This window comes from Lutjanus erythropterus, chromosome 24 (assembly GCF_056507025.1).
Source record: "Lutjanus erythropterus isolate fLutEry1 chromosome 24, fLutEry1.hap2, whole genome shotgun sequence".
NCBI classification, from domain to species: Eukaryota; Metazoa; Chordata; class Actinopteri; order Lutjaniformes; family Lutjanidae; genus Lutjanus; species Lutjanus erythropterus.
In genome coordinates, this window is record NC_139340.1 from 18561475 (window position 1) to 18582504 (window position 21030).

Sequence of the window (21030 nt, forward strand, 5' to 3'; positions counted from 1 at the left end):
TGTTCTGAAGGTTCAGAGAGTCAAATCTGATGCTTCACGTCCGCTGGGAGAAAAAAAACAAAACAAACAAACCCTGATTTATGTCAAATAAGTAGCTTAAAAATAAGTAGTTTATGTTGGACGACACATTCTCCACCAAACCTCAGTCAAAAAATCTGCATTTTTGTTTAAGGTAAATGCACAGGTTGTTAAGACTAAACAACACATTAAATAAATAATCATGACTTCTTTACACACAATACATGAACTGAAATCCATACATGGTCAAAACAACAAACCATCAATGAATTATGAGATATTCAGTTCAAAATAAAGCTCACTCTGTAGCTATCTTAAATCAGCAGTTTCCATATTGGACTTTTGTATGGAGAAGCTAGTGGGCGCAGCAGTCTGACCTGGATATACATGTTTGGGAGCTGTCGGGGACTGAGCAGAGGGCACTTTACCACATTTTGTTCATTTGAAGGGCACTTAAGAGGGCACTTCATCACGTTTTATCTATCATAGGAGCATCCAAGAGGGCGCTGTTGCGTCGCTTTTTTGAACATGACTTCACTTTCCACAAGTTGTCCTACAGATCTGTACACCTTCAACATTGAGACAACTCTTAGAGAACGCGTTAGTTGACTTTGTCCTGTGTCGAGAAGACATTTCCAGCTGCTGAAGCCCCGATTCTTTGTGTAAAACCAGCCAGTGAGCAGTTAATAGATTCCCTGACCTCCAACTGGACGACCTCCTACTGTAAATGAACATTTCCTCTCTAGAGTCTGAGTCAGGAGTCTCGGACGGCGTCGTCTTGTTCCTGTGAGGAGCTGATTAGTGTCGCGGTTGTAATTGCCTCTCGCGGGGTTGCAGACGAGCGCGGGGCTGGGTGGTTTTGACAAGTCTACTCGTCCCCCCTCGGCGCCGGGCGCTTTGTAAGGAGTTAAATTGGATGGTTAATTCGGGTGTTATTTACCCTGTAATTCATTAGTTTCGCCCCGCCATTGGCAGCGGGCAGGCTGTAATTTCACGCTTCGCAATAAAAGATGTCTCATAATCTGCTTCATTTAGCAGCCAAAGAATTTAATGAAATTAACTGCGGCCCTAATTAAGACAGTGAATATTAAAGACCTGCTATCAAGGCTTTAACGAGGGTGACACGATCCGCCTTCCGCCGGATTGGAAAAATATCATTTCCCTGGGAAAGGTTGTCACTGCTCGGAGCCATTTTGGCCATGATGACATTTTTGTCATGCACACTAACCCCTGGAAATTAGATTTTTCGGTGGGTGGGGGGGTCGAGGATGTGTTGGAGGGACGTCTCTCCCTTTTTAGTTTGAGAAATAATTAAAACAAGGAACACAGGCGTCAATCAAAGAGCATTTTTAGATTGTGCTCATTACGCCTCGGCGTGGCGGTCTCCACGGAGCGCTCGCGACAGTTTTTGTTTTGGCACGGGGGGTGTTGCTCCGAGCACGCTGGAAGTGTCCCTGTGGTCGCTTTGTTGTTTCACACGGCGTGTGTGTGTGTGTGTGTGTGTGTGTGTGTGTGTGTGTGTGTGTGTGTGTGTGTGTTTGTTTGTGTACACTCGTCTGGACAAAAGCGACCAGCGGTGACCTGAGGGTCCCTCGCAGAGGAAGAGGAGTCGTGTTTTCTTCACATCCCGTCTCTCTCTGCTTGTCAGAGTCGAGCGAGGGGCGAGGTTTTTTATCCACTAATGAATTGAGACTGCTGAAGTAAGGTTTGGATAATTGAGTTTCTAATTAATTACCCAGAACTCTTATCAGATAAATCAGCTCCTCTTCAACCCCCCTCTTCTTCTGTGGTGTTTTATTTGATCTGGTCTGCGTCCTGCTCCCCTGGGCCTGCCCTTCGCTGTCCTTGCCTCATCAACGCCGACCTTGTCGTGGAGACTGACGCTGCTGCGTGTGTGTTTTGATGTTTGCGGCAGATTTTCTTCTCTTCTTCTTTGGTGGTTTTCTGATTTGTGCTGTTTCACCTCAGCCGTGGTAAATATTTAGTTTTTCCTCCGTCGTCCCCTGCAGCGGCTGTCGTCAGGTCAAGTACCACATGGAGGGAAATGCCGCTTTAAACTAGAAAAACCACACAGCTCTGCCAAGGCTGTGCAGTCCTCTAAGTGTGTGCTTTTAATAGCAGGGGATTATTTTAAAAAATTAAAAACGTAGGTCTGGAACTAAGTAAGAGCTGTAGCTCATCAGGAAATACTCAAAAATATTCTGAATTCTCTTATCAGATCTGCATCTGCGCCAAAAACGAAAACACTTCACACCAAATTTGATTCAAACCTGTCAGCAGGTTTTTGAGGTGTCCTGCTGAATACAGACAGAACTGTTCCTCTTATGACCCCCGATGAAACAGGCAAGAAATATCCAGACAGAAATCAAACGGGTCAGAAAATGATTCAAGGAAAAACAATAAATATTTTCACCTCCTCAGGCCTCTAACAATCCTTTAAATCACTTAATCTGAGAAGGAACTAGACAGACACTTTTCCACCAACAAGGAACCAACGCTGTTCAACTGTTCTCCCATCAGAAATTCACAACTGGAACCAAAAAAAGATTTTCCTCCGAAACCAAAGTGGGTGTGTCATATTCTGCAGGTTGTTGTTGCAATGGTTCCACTCAAAACTAGTTGAAATATGGGCTTGTTCACCAGGTAGAACCCAAGTTCCAAGGATCTTGAAAGTACCAGTTGAAGAACTAGAGCTTATTTGGTGGAAAAGGGCATTTGGAAGTTTACAGGGTTCTTGAAAGCACTTGGATCATCAAATATTCGTATAAGACGTCCAAATCTGATTCGTCTGAGGAAAATCTTAGCCGTAATAGACCCTAATAAATATGTAATTTACCACAGATGTAAGGTGCTGCAATAGCTTGAAAACGCACCTTGAATCTTCTTGAAAAGTGCTTTAATTTGACTTTGGAGAAGGTGCAGGAACCCCAGATTTAATGGGTTCCTTCTTGGCCCGTGCTACACTTTCCCACCAAGTTTCATGGAAATCCGTCCAGCAGTTGGTCTGTTGTCGTGCAGACAAACAGACAAACAAACCAACTGAAAACTGCACTTTTTAGCGGCTGTGTCCACTGCAGGGTGAGCGCTGTACGTCAAACTTGTAACTGTCACTGTCCAGTCACAGAGGAGGACAGTTAAGGGAGTGTTAAGTTGCATTAAATTGGAGAAATGTACTTTAGTCACTGAATTTAGGTGCTTGGTGGCCCGTGGAGCCGATATCTCTGCTCATTCATGTATATCTTTACCAGCTGCAGCCCACCGAGGTGCATCAACCTGCAGAGAGTCAGTCTTCTTCCTTTATTTCCCTTTTTGTCTTCATGATGAGACAAGTCAACATTTCACCGTCCCGACTCAATACAAACCAACGCGCTCTCCTCCGTCTGAAAGGATGATGGATGACCTGTGATCGCTGCTCAGGCCGGATCAGATGGCCGCCGCGATAGCGGAGGGAGCGTCCGGCTTTCCTCCCACCAGCCGTCACCCTCACCCCCCCGACACCCTGCTGTCGGTGAGGGGTGACACCTCTAATTTAGCCTCCTGCTCTCTGGGGACGTCGAAGAACAAAAGGGCTCCGGCCCCTTCGAGATCATCCCGTCCTCTGGAGGGTCTTTTCCACAGATAGTGCCTCCCCTATATCTCCTCTAAGATCCGCTGTCACTGCCTTGAAGAGGCCTGGGGAGAGTCCATTGTCTGAGGAAAATAGGGGGGTGATTGAGTGATTAGAGAGTAGATTAGTCTGTATCAACAGACAGGCAGCTTCCAGAAGCAAACAAACCTTAAAAAGTTCCTTTATCAGGTGGTTTCTCTCTGGTGAGCTTTGATTCACACATTGGAAGGTTTGCAAGGAGGGATTTTGTTTAATTTTACGGTTTATTTTTGTCATTTTTAAGGATTTTCTGATATTGTACAAGCCACAAAGTGAACACAATGAGATAAAAGGCAAAGTTTCATTTTTTGAGCGAGCTCATTAATCTTTTTTCTGCTTCCTGATAACGTATGTGGTTCCATCCCTCCTCTTAACGCGTCCGACATGTGACTGCCGCGGTCTTTAATCAGAGACCCTCAGGTATGAGACCCCCGTGAGCGTTTTCAGATGCGTCGTCTTAACGAATGACTTCATCTTTTGGCTTCCCCCGAGCTAGCGACCTTTTCTTAAGCACTACGGCACGATACTTCACCGAGGCGAAGGAGTCTGAGGATGAAGGAAGAGAGAGTGTGTCCGCAGGAGTTCTGAGTCTCTGAGCATCTACACTCTTAGAAATGATGGTTCCAGAAAGGTTCTTGTTGAAGAGCTCAGGTTCTACCCAGAACCAGCTGCCTTTCAAGAACTCTTTTTGGAAGACAGAGTTTACAAAGAACCCTTGACAAACACTGAATAATGAAAGGGTTCTTTGGATGAAAAGAATTTTTAATGGAATCCTTAGTCTTACAAAGAACCTTTGACAAACACTTTCTTCAGAAGCAAATGGTTCTGTATAGAACCCCAGCCCTACAGGAAGAACCCTATCGGAACCCTTATTTCTAAGCGTGTATAACAAGCATCTAGCAGAAGACTCTTGCGTCCTTCCTTCCTTTGCTTCCTTCCTCACATTCCTGCTTCTGTCCACTTGAGCGTCGCTTCCTTGTTTTGTTCTTTAAAGTGGAACCCACACTTGTGAATCTCAGTAATGCCCTCGGACGTTTTCGGATGCCTAACAAATGACTTCATCTCCTCGCCCCCCCAAGCTAGCGACCTTTTCCTAAGCACTACCCCACAATACTTCACCGGGGCGGAGAAGTGCCTCAGTACGGCGAGGAGAGAGTGTATCTGAGGATGTATTTATCTCCCCACATCTATTTTCCCATGTGGAGACCTTGTGAGCTGTCATGGCTGCCAGCCCCCCCACCCCCCCCCCCCCACCCCTCCTGAAGGTAAAATAAGAGGCGACGTGTGTCTGTGTGTGTGTGAGTGTGTGTGAGTGTGTGTGTGTCACGAAGCCCGGGGAGGTGAATAATGAAAGATATTACCCATCAGGAGGATTTCGACGCGGCGTTCAATTAGCCTTCCCCTCGAGCAAACTGATCGCTTGTCATCCTCAGGATGGATGGCCAAAATTAATTTGCTGACGTCTCTCTACCCCAAATACCAGGTTTGGATGGAAAAGTGTAAGAAATATTGGCTCACCCCTCAGTTTAGTTCAGTCCGGGCCTGCAGTGGTGGAGATCAACCGTCCACTTCAGCATCACTCAAAGATCCCACTGACCTTTTCATTTAGTCCTTACTTTTACTTTTAATCCGTCTGAATTCCTTCCTGTGCTTCGTGTCCTTTTTTTCTTGGTGGCAAAAAATATATATTTTTGGTTGATTGTTCAACTGTCCTTTCAACCAAACATTTCAACACTGAGTTTGCATAAAAACAAGAACAATTTATTAAATACTAAAGCTAAGACAAATCATAAGACAAACCAACAGACGGTAAAACCATATAAAGGTCAGCTGGTTTGACTGACTGTATTCTATAATGTTTAGTTTATCTACAGTAAGAGATCTGATTTCTGATTCGTCCGTTGATGATTATTAAATGTCCATTTAATCAATTAAAACAAACCTGTGAGTCTGAGCTGACCTAAAAAAAAAAACAGTCTTAATTGATGACGATGTAAACACACGTCTCTCTCGCCGTCTCTCTGCCTGGAAACATGTTGCCGCTCGCTCACTAACAGGCAGTAATGGATGATCAGCTGGCCTGACAGCTGCACGGCTGCCGGCAGCTTTCACTTCAGAGCAGCAGGAAGCTCGTCAAGTCGCGTTTAGCGCACCGTGGGGAACCCCTGTTGTTGTAACAGCAACACACACACACACACACACACACACACTGATCTGCTTTACTTCCTCATGACATGAGCTGAAATTAGTGGACTCACTGGAGACGCTGCAACATTACTGACCAGAAGAAGAGTTCAAAGTGGACGTCTGGAAGTTTTTTCTGCAGCATCCGACACTTCCTCTTCATTACATGAGCAGGTCTTGAAGTTCGGTTCTCCTTGGTGGCCAAATGTTCTTCTTCTTGTTATTTTAAACCGTTATTGTTGATTTTTATTAGTTATTGATGCGTCACAGGCATTAATCTGTTGGAAAATATTGAACATTGCTGCTTTGAAGTTGAGTCTAGACGTGTCAAAACTGGAAAAGGACCAGATCTTTTCCATTTTCTCTTTTCATTAAGAAAAAGAAAGTCGTAATTGACCGTCTGTGCTGTTTTAAACAAGACTAATACAACTTTAATGCAGCAGATGTGCGTTTGACAAGTTGGTTAAATGACGTTTAAACGTCTGTATCATGGAATAAATTCCCATCCATAAGAGACACGACAGTTTGCCAAAGTCAGACTGCATCCAACGGGCGTCCAATCCTGATGGAGCGGACCGTCTGCTGAGGCCTGTTCATACGACGAAATTCTCTTCAGCTGCTCAACAGTCCACAGTCTCTGTTGTCGTATTTTGTGCTTCATAATGCAACACACATTTTCAATGGGAGACACGTCTGGACTGCAGGCAGGTCAGTCTAGGACCTGAACTCTTTTACTATGAAGACACGCTGCTGGAACACGTCCACAACGTGTCTTGGTGTCGTCTCGCTGAAATAAGCAGGGACGTCTCTGAAAAAGACAGCAGGGACGGCATCATACGTCGCTCCAAACACCTGAATGTACCTTTCAGCACTGATGTGGCTGCTGGTAAAAGTCTGGATGGTCACGATGTCCATGATTTGTGAAAACAATCTGAAATGGTCCAGAAAAGTCTGCAGTGTTTCTGGATGTTGTTGATTTATGTCTTTGTGCTGTGCAGATCAGTTTTACAACCTTTCTGTAGTATTTTTATTTTCCCAAATCTCTTGGCATGTCCACTGTCACACCAGGACGATCTCACTTTTGAGACTCTTTAGGACGACATTTTGGACGTGGACAGATTTGTCTAATTTGTTTCATAGCTCAGCACCGCTGCCTGCTTTCGACTTCCCTCTTTGTCACTCTGAGGCGTTCCTTCCTGGCGTTATGTCACCGCCAATTACACCGAATGTACCGTCACTGGCGGCGAGGGTGACCCCGGGCCTGCCGCTCTGTCCCACCACCGCCGACCGCCTTAATGAAAGCTGAGCGGTCGGGGCGGCGGAGACCAGGCTTCTGTCCATCAGCCGGCCTGTCCATCTCGCCCCCCCTCCCCTCGCCCTCTTCTTCAGTGGTGCCTCTGACTCCCCCCCCCCCTCCTCCCTTCACGGCTGGACTCTATTAATATCCTCTGTCGGAGTGTTAATGTTGTAGAGGTCCAGTGAAGTGACACGCGTGGCAGCGCGGCTGTAATTGCTAATCAGCGGACAGTTTTATCCCCCGCCGCCGCCTCCCACTCTCCCCCCTGCCTCTCTCCCCTTCTCTTCTCTTTTTGATCTCTCTTCTTTCTCCCATTTCGGTTCCCTCTCTCCCGCCTTCCCCGTGACCTTCTTGCTCTCTCTCCCTCTCTAACCTAATGAATCCGGCTCAAATGAAGTGTGGGCGGGCGAGCGGGCGGTCGCTCGGCCTAAACGGTCAGTCAGCCGCAGCTGATGTGCGTAGGAGAGAGAAAGAGAGTCAGACAATTAAATAACTGCTGATTTCCCTCCATCTTTTCTCTTCTCGCTGCTTTACTTCGAGCTCCTTTCAGCTCCGGTGCAAATTTCTCATGTTCGGATGTTGTTTTGTGGAGAGATGAACTCGTGTTTAATCCGCCTGTGAGCTCGTTATCTGCACTCCGAAGCCTCTGGCTGTCATTTAGCTCCAAACAGCAGAATCGAAGAATCGAGATGTTGTAAAAATGCACAAACAGGACACAGTGACATTCACTTTCTACAATGCATGGCTAAAAGTATGTGGACACCCCTGTCCAATTAAAGTTGGGTTCTTCATGGTTCAGGAAATCTTAATGCCTCAGCTTACAGTGATATTTTAGACAACAGCTTTGTGTCTCTTTTCTATTTCAATAATGCAATGTCTCTGTGCACTAGTCGACTCAAGGGCGGCGATCCCTGCTGGTCAAACGTGGTAAAATGCCCTTCCTGTGGACAAAATGTGGTCTTTTCAGTGGAGAAGCAGAACAATGTATTGCAGCAAAATGTACACTGTATTTAGAATATTTTCACCACTTTACCTTGGAAAAAAACAGTGTCTAATAAGCCAAATATCACTCACTCTGAATCAACCAAACTCCACAGGCTAAATCAGTAATTTTACCTCACAGAAAACAGGCATTGCTGTTCTACTGCTGCCTCCATCTGTTAGTTAGTTTGTATTTTTGTACGACTTCAGCCTTTTATGAGGACAGCTCAGATTGACCAAAGTTGCACAATAATGCAAATAAGCTAACAGATGGAGGCAGCAGCTCATGTGTTCTATGAGGTAAAATGACAGATTTTTCCAGTGGAGTTTGGTTGGTATGGAGAGAGTGATTTTTGGATTCTAGAACTGTGGTTTCCCATCAGAAAATATTACAAATATGGCAGAAACTTAGCTTCCTACACTGGTATAACATAATACAAGTAAAAGATGATTAATTATCCCGCAAATGATATTCTCATGGTCACATTCTTGAAGGTTTAAAACATCGGTCAGTGTGTTAAACGTGTCTTTGTTTCCTGTGTGCAGGGCATGTTGCTGAAGAGAAGCGGTAAATCCCTCAACAAGGAGTGGAAGAAGAAGTACGTGACGCTGTGTGACAACGGGCTGCTCACCTACCACCCCAGCCTGCATGTAAGACACCCACACACACACACACACACACACACACACACACACACACACACACCACACACTCATTACTAACCCTCTCTGATTGCTTATTAGACTCCAGCGCTCTGCCAGCCTGCACTGACCTCCATCTATCTGCTGCTCTTCATCTCTCTCTGCTGTGTGTGTGTGAGAGTCCAGAAACTGCTTGGCCACACACACACACACACACACACACACACACACACACACACACACACACACACACACACACACACACACACACACACACACAGAGTGTTGATGGCTTGTGTATTAATTAGGACTCGTCATCTGTTTGCCCACGTCGGCGTTGATGATGTGAATATCAGCTGTAATGTCTCTGCTAATTGCCCCGGCTCTCTGCCCTGTTGGCACAATATCCTGCCCCGACGCTGCTTTATTATCACTCACACACACACACACACACACACACACACACACACACACACACACACACACACACACACACACACACACACACACACAGTGTTTTTGTGTCTTTCTGTCTCTTTTTCTCTCCCTCCTGGAGCTGATTTTCTCTCTCTGTCTTCTGCTTCAACAAGCGACAGGTTTTTCGTTAAATTTACTTTATCAGTAATGTTTTTTAATAACATAATTAAGTGTTTAATCTGCGGGGGAATTAATCTTTTATTTTGACAGGTCAGAATTGGTTTAATTTTTTTAGTCAATTAGAGATTTTCAGAGTAAAAGTTCTGCAGAAGATATTTTTTTTCATACTGTTTCTGTTCGGTGGATCAGCCTCACACCAGAAATCAACTGATAACTATTGTGATAAATCATTAATTATTTTGATCAGGGTTAAAAATAATAATTCTCAACAAAAACATAAATGCAGCACTTTTGTTTTGGCTCCTATTTTAAATAAAATTCCACTAAACAGTCAAAGTTACCCTCGAGTTGCTTGTTATGACACATAAACAGCTGACAAAAAAAAACCCCAAACACATAAGACAAAGAAAAAATGAAAATTGTCACGTTTAAGAAACCAGGAACAGCAAATGTAACAAATGGGATTTGTTTGAAGCATCAAGATCCAATTTTTTAAGTTCCAACTTGTAGAACAAAGTCTTAACCAAATCTCAATCGAAAAAATCTGCATTTTAGCTCAAGTTAAATGCCAAGGTTATTAAGGCTAAACAACATTTAAAATGAATAATTATCACTTTTTTACACGGAATACTTGCATACAGGGCCAAAATAAAAATCCCTCAGTGATTAAATTAATTAAACACAAATTTTCAGTTCACAATAAGGTTTATTCTGCAGCTACCTTAAATTGACAGTTTTCCTGCTGGAGTTTTGTATGGGGTCAGCTAGCAGCGCCAACAACAAAACAACAGATAAGCTAGCAGGAGCTGTTCGATAATAAAGTGGCAGAATAATGAACATCGCCGCTGCATGTGTGATAGACACATTTAATAATAAATATTATAGTCAGTTTTTTCATTTAGCGTGCTCATGGTCAGGAGCTTTGAGCAGGGCACTGCTGCAGCCGGAGGTTGTCGGTTTGATTCCCTGTGGAGCTGCTGATGCCTGAGACGTTTCCAGGCTGAGAAACACGTCCATCAGTGATTAGAGCAGCCGAGGCAGTAAATTAGTGTTAAAACTCATCACTTAACACATCAACACACACATATAAACACACACACACAGTCAAACCCCCTCCAGCACCAAAAAGCCAGGTTTTTTTCCTGAGCGCGTTGCATCTGCAGCTCAGGCGTCAATTAGCGTGTTTGCGGAGGCTAATCGAATGAAACTCAATCAGCGCCGCTAATTGCCCGACTATGTGCAAAGAAATCACATTAATGCCGCTAATTAAGTGGATGGCAATAGATGCCACCTAATTGGCAAGAAAAGTCTCCTCCAAAGTGAAGAAGATGGGGCCAAAAAACAGGCGAGAGAGTAATTAATCGCCTCTCGTCGTCATTAACAGTCAGAGGCAGACGGTTTTTAAAGGTGCTTCTGTAGGAATGAAGAAGCCTGAGCAGGTGAACGCTCACACACCAAAATCAGGACATGTAAATAATTAAAATCCTGCCACTGAAGACTCTAACCTGCTTTAAAGGAGCAGTGTGTGCATCCAAAAATGAGTCCTGCAGTCCAGATAGCGAGCTGGAGACACAGACTGTGTGTTAAATAGTTTAAAATCCTGTTTGATATACAGTCTATGGTTGATATGAATTGTTTCCCCTCGTCTTCACCTCACTGTCTGCCAAACTCCATTAACATTTTGCTCAGTTTAACTGTCCTACTTTGTTTGAGTTGTGACTTCGGTGTGCAGACTTCAGTCTTCATTTGTTCTTTGAGTTAAAATGAGTGATTTTTTGAATGGAGTTTGGTTGGTTTGTTGTTTGGCTTGTTTCAGCAGTTTCAACACTTCCTGTGAGTGTGTTACAATAAAAACACCTCCACTGTCTCTTTTATCCATTTTGTCACCTTCATCACTTCCTTCTTAATGTCTCCTGCTCCTCCTCCTCGTCTTCTTCTTCTCCTCTTTTATCTGCCGCCGTCTCTTCATCCATCGATCGTGTTTTTGGACGAGCTCGCTCTTTATGGATTCATGTTTCCCTCGGCGTCAGCAGTATTCAGCTCTCTGTTCGCCGCGCATTTTTCACCCTGACGCCACCGTTTATGCATCCATTTACACACACACACACTCATGCATGTGTGCACACACACTCTTAAACAGCTCCAAACACACTCCCTTTCTTCGACACTCTGATGCATTTTCACACACCACCTGCTGTCGGCGTGTTTGGTCGATACACACGTCCGTCCTGGACGCCGCTGCGTGGCGTGGACGATCGGGCCGATGATGAAAGCTCCCCGATGCAAATGGAGACTCAATTACCTCGGTCAATCTGTTGGAGGGGAGTGTGTGTGTGTGGTGTGTGTGTGTGTGTGGAGGGTTTACCCAGCGGGCCCCTGGCTCGAGGGCTCTCCGGTGGCTTGTTAAGACGCCGTCGAGAGCACTTGGCTTTGAATTGGCCTTTTGTCAGCCGAGCTGCCAGAGGGAGGCGGGAAACACTGAGCGTGTGTGTGTGTGTGTGTGTGTGTGTGTGTGTGTGTGTGTGTGTGTGTGTGTGTGTGTGTGTGTGTGTGTGTGTGTGTGTGTGTGTTAAAGGAGTGTGCTCTAGTAATTCCATCTTTGTGAGGACCAATTAGAGCTCTCGAGCTGGACAGTGAGGACGTTTCCTCTGGTCTGAGGCTGATAGATGTGAGGTTATAATGAGGTTAATTTAAGGTTGAGGGAATGTTTCATGTCACTGAGGGTCTAAAGGTGTTTGTCAAACTGTTTTTATATAAGTGCATTTTATTAAAATTATGACTTTGATTTCCAGGACATTTTCTCAGTCCATAAAAATGTCCTGACGCTGTAACATTACCTCACTGTCCAACAGCGTCTCTGCTCTCTAACAATGTCCTCACTTTGACAAACATTTTCTAATTTAAAATTTTCTTCACTTTACAAAAGTGTCCTTCTTATGAAATTGTGATGAATTTTAACTAATGTCCCCTCCTCATAAAATATTTTTTATGAACATGTCTGCCTTTCACAAAAAATGTCCTCAATAAATGAAATAAAAGTTTTCGCTTTATAGAAATGTCCTCACTGTCCAAAAAGACTCTCACTTTAAAATGTTTCCTAAAATTTCCAAACAAAAGTCTTCATGTTACAAAAATGTCCTCGCTTCATAAAAATGTCTTTCCGTCTCACTTTTCACAACAAATTCTTGATTTTCAAATTTACAAAGTCTTAACTTTATAAAAAAAATCTCTTTGCTTTATTAAATTGTCTCAGCTTTCTAAAAATGTTGTCCCTTTTCTAAACTGTCCAAAATGTCCTCGCGTCCATGTCTTTAACAGTCCTGGTCCTCACAGAGACAGCAGTCCAGTAGCACACGGTCTCCTGCAGCGGTTTTTAATCCGGCCCAGCAGGTTGTACGAGCTTTGTTTCTCCTCGTCTCCTTCATGTTGAAGAGGAGGCCGACCTCCCACAATGCCCTGCTCCTCTCGGGTCACCGCTGACACTCCACCCTGCTCAGAGGGAGGTGGGGGTGGATTTAACGAGCGCCTCTCGTCCGTCATTAACACCTCTACTTGTCTTTTCATTCACTCCTCTGATCCGCCCCACTCAGACCGGAGGAGAGCTCGTCATCGGGGGGCGTCCGAGGCGCCCGACAGCGGCCGCTCTTGTTTCGGGCGTGTCGGCGAACGGGCGGAGCCAATCAGAGTCGGCGTGGTCCGCCACTTCAGTGCCGCTTTGAGGGATTAATGCGACTTTGTTTCCATTGTACAGTTTAAGGATTAGCTGCTTTATTATCCAGGATAATCCTCTTCAACCACAGAGACACGATGAACCTGATCAGTCTGTCGGATTATTTTATAAAAACATGACAGAATAAATCATTTCACCAGTTTTTAACAGTCAGACACATTTAGACTGGGCTGCAGCAGAATTTAATCCAAGTCTAAATTTAATCAAACTTAAATCCAGGATTAAAATTAAGCACAGCTCTGTTGCTTCATTAAAAACAATTAAATTACAAAATATCAAACAACATTAAACAATAAAATATCACATTTTCTGTGAGCTAAAAAAAATCTGCTTAGTTTAAAAGTAAACAAAACATTAGTTTGTTTGTTAGCTAACTGAAAAACAACAAAACGTTACGTTGTTTACCAACTCGTTCAAAACTTTGACATTTCCCAGAGGATTTATTCAAACAGCTGATTTTAATTCAGTTTCATCTCGCATCAAAGCTTCAGTGTCTCACCTGTCCGTCTCCCCCTGTCTCTCAGGACTACATGCAGAACGTCCACGGTAAAGAGATCGACCTGCTGAGGACCACGGTGAAGGTTCCGGGGAAGAGGCCGCCTCGCGCCGTGTCCACCTGCGCCGCCGTGCCGAGTCCCAAAACCAACGGCCTGACGAAGGACATGAGCAGCCTGCAGCTGGGACAGACTCCAGGTCCAGGTGAGAGGGACGGGAGGGACGGGAGGGACGGGAGGGACCGGAGGGACGGTGAGGGACGGTGAGGGACGGGAGGGACGGGAGGGACCGGAGGGACGGGAGGGACGGTGAGGGACGGGAGGGACCGGAGGGACCGGAGGGACCGGAGGGACGGTGAGGGACGGGAGGGACCGGAGGGACCGGAGGGACGGTGAGGGGCGGGAGGGACGGGAGGGACCGGAGGGACGGTGAGGGACGGTGAGGGACCGGAGGGACGGGAGGGACCAGAGGGACCAGAGGGACGGGAGGGACGGGTTCCACCTGAGATCTTTGGTTTGAACCAGCAGTTAGACCAACATGAGTACACTCTTAGAAACAAAGGGTTCTTCTTGAAGGGTTGAGGTTCTGTCTTCAAGGACTGTTAAAATCTTCTTGGTAGAACCCCATAGATGGGTTCTATAGATGGGTTCTAGATGAAACCACTGGAATATAAAAAGGTTCTCCATAGAACCCCACAATGTATTCGAAACCCTTTGGAATAAAAAGATGGGTCTTGATAAAACCCCCTTTGTGGGTTCTTGTGGGCACTCATAGAAGGTAGAAGGGTTCTTAATGGAATCTCCAGAAAGGGTCCTGGGTGGAACCATTACACCATAGAAGGGTTCTGTGTGGAACATCCCACACATTCCACAGTGGGTTCTTTATGTTCTGGGTAGAACTCTCTAAAGTGAAGTGGAACCTTTATAGGCTATTCCAGGAACCAAAAAAGGTTCTTCAATGGGAAGAACCTTTCATGGTTCTATTAGCACCTTTATTTCTAAGAGTGTACACTTGTTTTTTTTATTGTCTTCTTCTTCTTCTCTCCACCTGAAGGAAGACGTCGTAAAACAAAAGGTGGAGAGAAACGAGCGCTCCTCCGTGTCGTACACACACACACACACACACACACATACACTCACACACACACACACACACACACACACACTCACGCATAAAAGCAGCTCTTGTGAGGCGGCTAAATCAAACACACTCACACACATACACACACACACACACACACACACACACACACACACACACACACACACACACACACACAGGAGGCCCGAGCTAATAGCATGAATATTCAGTGAGCCGTACTCCATGTACTAATTATTGTCATGAATATTAATGCAATCAGAGTCCTGGCTCCACTCAGCCAGCACCAAGAAATGAGCTGTAATGAGAGAATGAGGGAGGGAGGGGTGAGGAGGAGGGGGAGGGAGGGGGAGGGAGGGGGAGGGATGATTCACCAGGCTGTTGGACCACACAGCCTCTCAGCAACTCAAGGGTTTGATTTAAGCAGCCAGCTTGTAAGAAGCTGCCTTTTATGTTCCCCTCATGTTTCTGAGTGTTTCTGTGTGTGTGTGTCACACGGCTGGCTGTGATTGGACGACACGTCCAATTTTAACATTTTGTCTCAGTTTTTAAGAGGTATTTTTATTCCAGCGGGCAGAGATGATGACAGATGTTCCGCTCTCCCTTTTCCTGTTCACGCAATTTCAGCCAATCAACCAGTGAATTGTGCATGACCTTTCAGTTTTGTCCAATAATCGCAACTTTTCCGCAAATTTGACCGACTGATTCATCCGTCATAGCAGCCCGCCAAAAAAAGACGGCAGCAGCAACAGTCTGTTCTTCATAGCAACAGTCCGTCACACATAGAAACGGTCTGTTATTCATCGATACTCAGTTTCTCTGGACTGTCTGTAAGGATAATCAATAAATTCTGTTCTGTTCAGGTTCGGTGACCAGCAGCTCGTCGGTGTCTCAGATGGCGAGCGGCGTCAGCTTGGTGTCTTTCAACAGCCGCGGTCTGGAGGGGATGCACCAGCGCTCCTACTCCGTGTCCAGCGCCGACCAGTGGACCGACGCCACCGTCATCGCCAACTCCGGAGTCAGCACAGGTAATAAATAAATAAATAAAACTAATATCAGTCTCTCCAAACCAACCAAACTCCACTGACAAAATCAGTCATTTTTACCTGACAGAACACAAGAGCTGCTGGTGTGGTGCCGCCTCGATCTGTTAGTTTGTTTGTGCTTTTGTGTGACTTCTGTGAATCCGAACTCTCCTTTGAAAACACAGAAGTCACACAATAACGAACAAACTAACAGATCATGGCAGCAGTAGACCAGTAACTCCTGTACTCTGTGAGGTAAAATTACTGTTTTTGTGAATGGAGTTTGGTTGGTTGGAGAGTGATATTTATATTACAGTAAGCTGAACCATCTTCTGGTCCTTCTGTTGTAATTTAAAGCCACTCAGGTCCACACATGCAGCTCCACCATAGGCAGCATGCTGGGGTTCAGAAGGTCTCAGTGCGCAGCTCTGCGGGAGAGCCCATCATTTGTCTCCCATTGATCCACCTGCCAGACCTCTAATGCTGCCTTAACTGTTTGTCAAGCTAATGGCCACCGAGTGTGTGTGTCTGTTATTATTCCTCTGCTACTTGTTAAGTGCTGGTTTTACTTCATCCAAGATCTCACACACACACACACACACACTCACAGCGAGATGCTGAGACTGACAGCTGTCAGGCCGTGTGTGTGTGTTGCCGTGACGATAAGCTTGACTGACAGCTCTGTCGTCAGTGTCGTGCTGCCCTCCAGCCCTCCTCAAATAACGTTTAAAGCTGTGAAATGCTTTCAATGGACTCCCAGGGGCCACACACACACACACACACACACACACACACACACACACACACACACACACACACACACACACACACACAGTCAGTTCAGTTACAGTTTGTTTCGTCAGACAGCGGCTCTGTTTTTACACCTTCAGCTCCTCCTGATGCCAAAATAAGATTGAAACTTTTCTCAGTGATTCAATGACCAGAAAAATCTGTCGACTCTGTGACTTTTGTTTTTACCTCCATGTTTTAAAACTATATTTTTTCATAACAAGATCAACAAGTGCATCTCTAAGTTTTAGTTTCCTGAATGTTCAAAACTTTTGTTCGTTACGGACAAAAGTTGAGAAAGCTGCAGGACAGAATTGCTCACATGAAGTGCTGACAGGAGCAACAAAAGACTGAGAAAGTTGTGGAACGATGAAACTGCAGATTTCACCATCTACAATCCATAATTATAGGACATCAACTAACCATTATTTCACATTATGTCACAGTCTTGTCAGTTGAAAAGTAGGTGCGAACATGTGGATCGTACAGATGTACGTCAGGCAAACGTGCAAAGGTGGAGGACATGTTTGTCCGTGTGCTTCACGTTTGCATGTGTTTTTGAAGTTGTTTCTGTTCAGGTTCTAGACAGACCTGGACCTGCAGTCCAGACCCACTGAAAATGTGTGGTTCATTATGAAGCACAAAATCCGACAACAGAGACTGAGGACTGTTGAGCAGCTGAAGACGAATATCAAGAAGGAATGAGAAAGAATTTACCTTTAAAACTTCAACAAACACTGACTGAGTGTTGAAAGACTCTGTGAAGCTACTGTTTCTGGTGACACCAGTGAAGGTTCAACTCTCAGCTGAGCTGCAGCCGCAGAAACAAAACACGCGTTGAGGTTTTCCCTTCGAGGCTCCTGTTCAGTTTGAAGCTGCCGCGTCTCACCTGAAGTGCGTTGATGATGGCGGTGACGGTGCTTCAGAGTTGAGGGGAAACCCAGCAGAGTCGACAACAACCAGGAGAGGTGATGGGAGGGAAAGTGAAGCAGGAGGAAGTGTTGAGGCTCAGGGCGGAGGTGCGGGTGTGGGGTGACGTGGATGGAGCGCGGCGTGCAGATGGGAGGGCCGTTAATCCACGGCGGTTAATTGCACTCTCGGGGATGGCATCTTGTCAGCAGAGATAAGTTGTCACATTTTCCACTTGAGCTGAGACTAAACGATTGTAAAATAAGTTATGGCCGTCCTTGGGGCTGTCTGCCGTGTGGGGGGGAAGCGGCGGTGGCCAGTGAGCACTTGTGTGTGTGTATACGTGTGTGTTTTGTGTTTCCATCTCCACACACACACACACCGCCCATGTCAGTGTCGCCGCCGCGCTGTGATATTGATGGAAGCTGAATGTTATTTTATTCTGCCGCTAGTCACAGCTGTCAGCGGGCGCCGTGAAGAGTGAGGGCAGAGTACGAGGGACTCGACTCCCCCCAGCCCCCCCCCGTCCTCCAGACCTGCACGCCGACCCAAACTGGGCCGGGTATCGTTTAGGTTACACCGGTTCTGATCCTGATTCTGGTCCTTGGTGTCCAAAATAGATTTCATTATTGTGGTTATCTGACTGGACGATTTACACAACATCTGTGTATATTTATGGAAAACAGCCGTGACACTCGTCCATATGCCTCGTAAGGATTTTTATCCTAAAATAACATAAATAAATTATTTATTTTAATCGAGTCCTTGACAAGATGAACTGAAAAGTGAGTTTACACCTCGGAACAATGAGAGGAGAACAATCTGGAGAACAGAAGAGAACAGAAGGTCAGATTTACCTGAATAATCTGGGTTGAGGTTTTTTTGAGTTTGTTATGAAATCAGTGCAAACAAAATACTTCCTGTTCCACACAGTTAAAGCTACTGTCAGGCTTTTATTGTGAAGCACATTCAACTTCCTGTAACTATAATCACTTACTGTGTACTTAAATGTCTGTGTCCTTACATGCATCAGAATATCTGGAGATGTATATACTTCCATGTACTGCAGTATTTTGAGATATTATGGAGATATTCTTCAGCATTTTGTTTTTCATCATTTATTCATTTACTCTATCAGTTTATCATATTGCAGAAATGAGCAGTAGAAGAAGAAAAGGTCTTGATCCAGGTGTTTTCCCTGCGGCCTGCAGACCAGCTGCAGGGAAAACACCTGGACCAGTGTGGGTCATTAAGCACCATGATTCTCTCTGTAATCGACTTGTGATATTAATATCAGCGCGCGTTTGAATTTGCAGATACCGGCCTGGGCGACTCGGTCTGCTCCAGTCCCAGCATCTCCAGCACCACCAGTCCCAAGATGGAGCCGCCGCCGTCGCCGCACGCCAACCGCAAGAAGCACCGCAGGAAGAAGAGCACCAGCAACTTCAAAGCCGACGGACTCTCTGGTACTGCGGAAGGTAACGCCATCTCCCCTCCCCTCGCCTCACACTTTCCCCGCCCAGGTCCGACAGCTAAATCCATCCCCCCGAAGTATACATATATATACTTAAATATTTATATATCTGTATATTTATACATCAAACAAATATCCCAAATATAATCCCAAATACTTACAAATCCAAGTAACTCTATTTGATTACTTCCAAATATCCAAGTACGTGTCTCATTCCAAATATGTGTGATATTTGTGCACTTGTAAGTACTTGCATGTATCTGCCTTTTTGTGTACTTCAGTACTTTTCAAAAGCCCCTGTAAATACTATACTATCAAATACAGTGAAGTATTTATAGATTTATTTACTGTATACATCAAAATGAATCATCATAAAAGTACTCACTGTACTTTACTGTGAGAAATTCTTTATTAACAGTCTTGGAAACATTTTAAAAGACTTTTTCTGAATTATTGCAGTTTCAGTCTTAAACCTCCAGCTGTGTTTTATTTTCCTCAGTAATAAATTCTGTTCCACTTGTTGACTAAAGAGAAGAACCATGATGCTTTGCAGCTGGGGACCAGGGTTGGGAAACGCAGTCATGTGATCGTCTGAGACTCCCGACCTCCGCTGTGAGGGACGGATCTCTTCATCCTCTCATTCTGTCAGCCCTTCATCCCTTCACCCTGTGGGATTGTCTTCTTCTTCTTCTTCTTCTTCTTCTTCTTCTTCTTCTTCTGTCTCTGCTGTGTCACTGAATCAGTTTGTAACATAACTGTCGCCGTGTGGTCGATGCTCTCAGTGCTCACTGTATACGTTGATCATTGTGGGTAAAAAGTAAATTTGCAGTTAAGTTTCTAGAACAATTCAAATGTGATGATGAAGGTTTGGAGAGTCTGGAAATTTTTAGAGTAAAAAGAACCTTTGCAAAACTGTCCTTGAGTTCTAGAGGCTGAACAAACTAACGGAGCCGAATACTTTTGTTACTTCTTGATTTTTACCTGTAAAGAAAGTGATTTTAATTTTCGGACGATCCCTGCATGATGCAAACTCTGACCTTTGTGATGTCCAGGATTTGCTGAACACACAGGTACAGGTGTGTTTTATTGTTGAAGAGCAGATTGTGATGTGTAGCGATCTGCACATCTGCACAAACGTCTGTCAACATTATTGCTTCTTCCCGCAAAGTTTGCACGTTTTTCCTCAATATTTCTGGAGGATGATTTTTGCAGCATTCTGCCGCAGGTTTGTCTGTAGCTAAAGGTGCTGGTCAGTGTGGCTAAAACCAGAGGTTTATTTGTGCAGCTAACGTTGGTGGTTAGCGTGTGTAGCTAACGTTAGCGGTTAGCGTGTGTAGCTAACGTTAGCGTTTGTACTGTGTAACTTGTAATGTGTGGGCATGTTACTCCGCAGCCTGTTGGTGTAAATGATGTGGATTTGCTGCCATTTTCATCAGATTTCTACTTTGTTCTATTCCAACAAACACACACTGGTTAAAACACACACACACACACACACACACACACACACACACACACACACACAGAGGACGGCTGGTTGAACAGATGTGGCGGCAGCAGCAGATGTGTAATGTTCGTCTCTCCATCACAGAGGCATCAAGCAGCTGACAGGACAAGTGTCTGTCTCAGTGACGGATAGACGCTCCGTCTCCTCTCCTCCGCTCTTCCTTCATCCACATTCCTTTCATTTTCTGTCCTTTCTTTCTTTCCTTTCCACTTCCTTTTCCTCTCTCCTCCTCTCACCTCATCTCCTTTCCTTGTCTCCTTGTCCTCTCTTCCCTCAATCTTCTTCTCTGTCTTTCAGCATTTCCTTTTCCTTCCTTTGAATTTTTACTTTTTCCTCCATCACTTCTCATCCCTCCGCTCCCTTCCTTCTCCTCTTCCTCTCTCTTTTCCTTTCCTTGTCTGTCCATCCTGTATTTTCCTCTCTCATTGTCTCACCTCCCCTCCACATTTCCTTTGTCCTTTCCTCTCATCTCCTCCACCTCCCTTTTCGTTTTCTTCTCCTTCATATCCATCCTGTCTGTCTCCTTTTCCTTCTCCTCCTCTTCTCTTCCTTTCTTGCTTCCTTCCTCTCCTGTCCTTATTTCACTGCGTTACCTTCTGTCTTTCCTGTCCTCTACTCTTGTCTCCTCACCTTTGTTT

General features: G+C 45.0%; 1 protein-coding gene across 7 annotated transcripts in view; it reads left to right on the plus strand.

The window, feature by feature from the left end:
• agap1 (ArfGAP with GTPase domain, ankyrin repeat and PH domain 1) overlaps positions 1-21030 on the plus strand; it is a 124723-nt gene that overhangs the window by 77775 nt on the left and 25918 nt on the right. For 6 of the 7 annotated variants that reach the window (XM_084713404.1, XM_084713405.1, XM_084713403.1 and 3 more), the window contains 4 exons: positions 8673-8777; positions 13620-13794; positions 15552-15716; positions 18728-18889. In XM_084713404.1, coding sequence (XP_084569530.1) covers positions 8673-8777; positions 13620-13794; positions 15552-15716; positions 18728-18889 — 607 coding nt within the window. The remainder of the gene's footprint in view (positions 1-8672; positions 8778-13619; positions 13795-15551; positions 15717-18727; positions 18890-21030) is intronic. The other variant, XM_084713401.1, reaches the window with a different exon arrangement.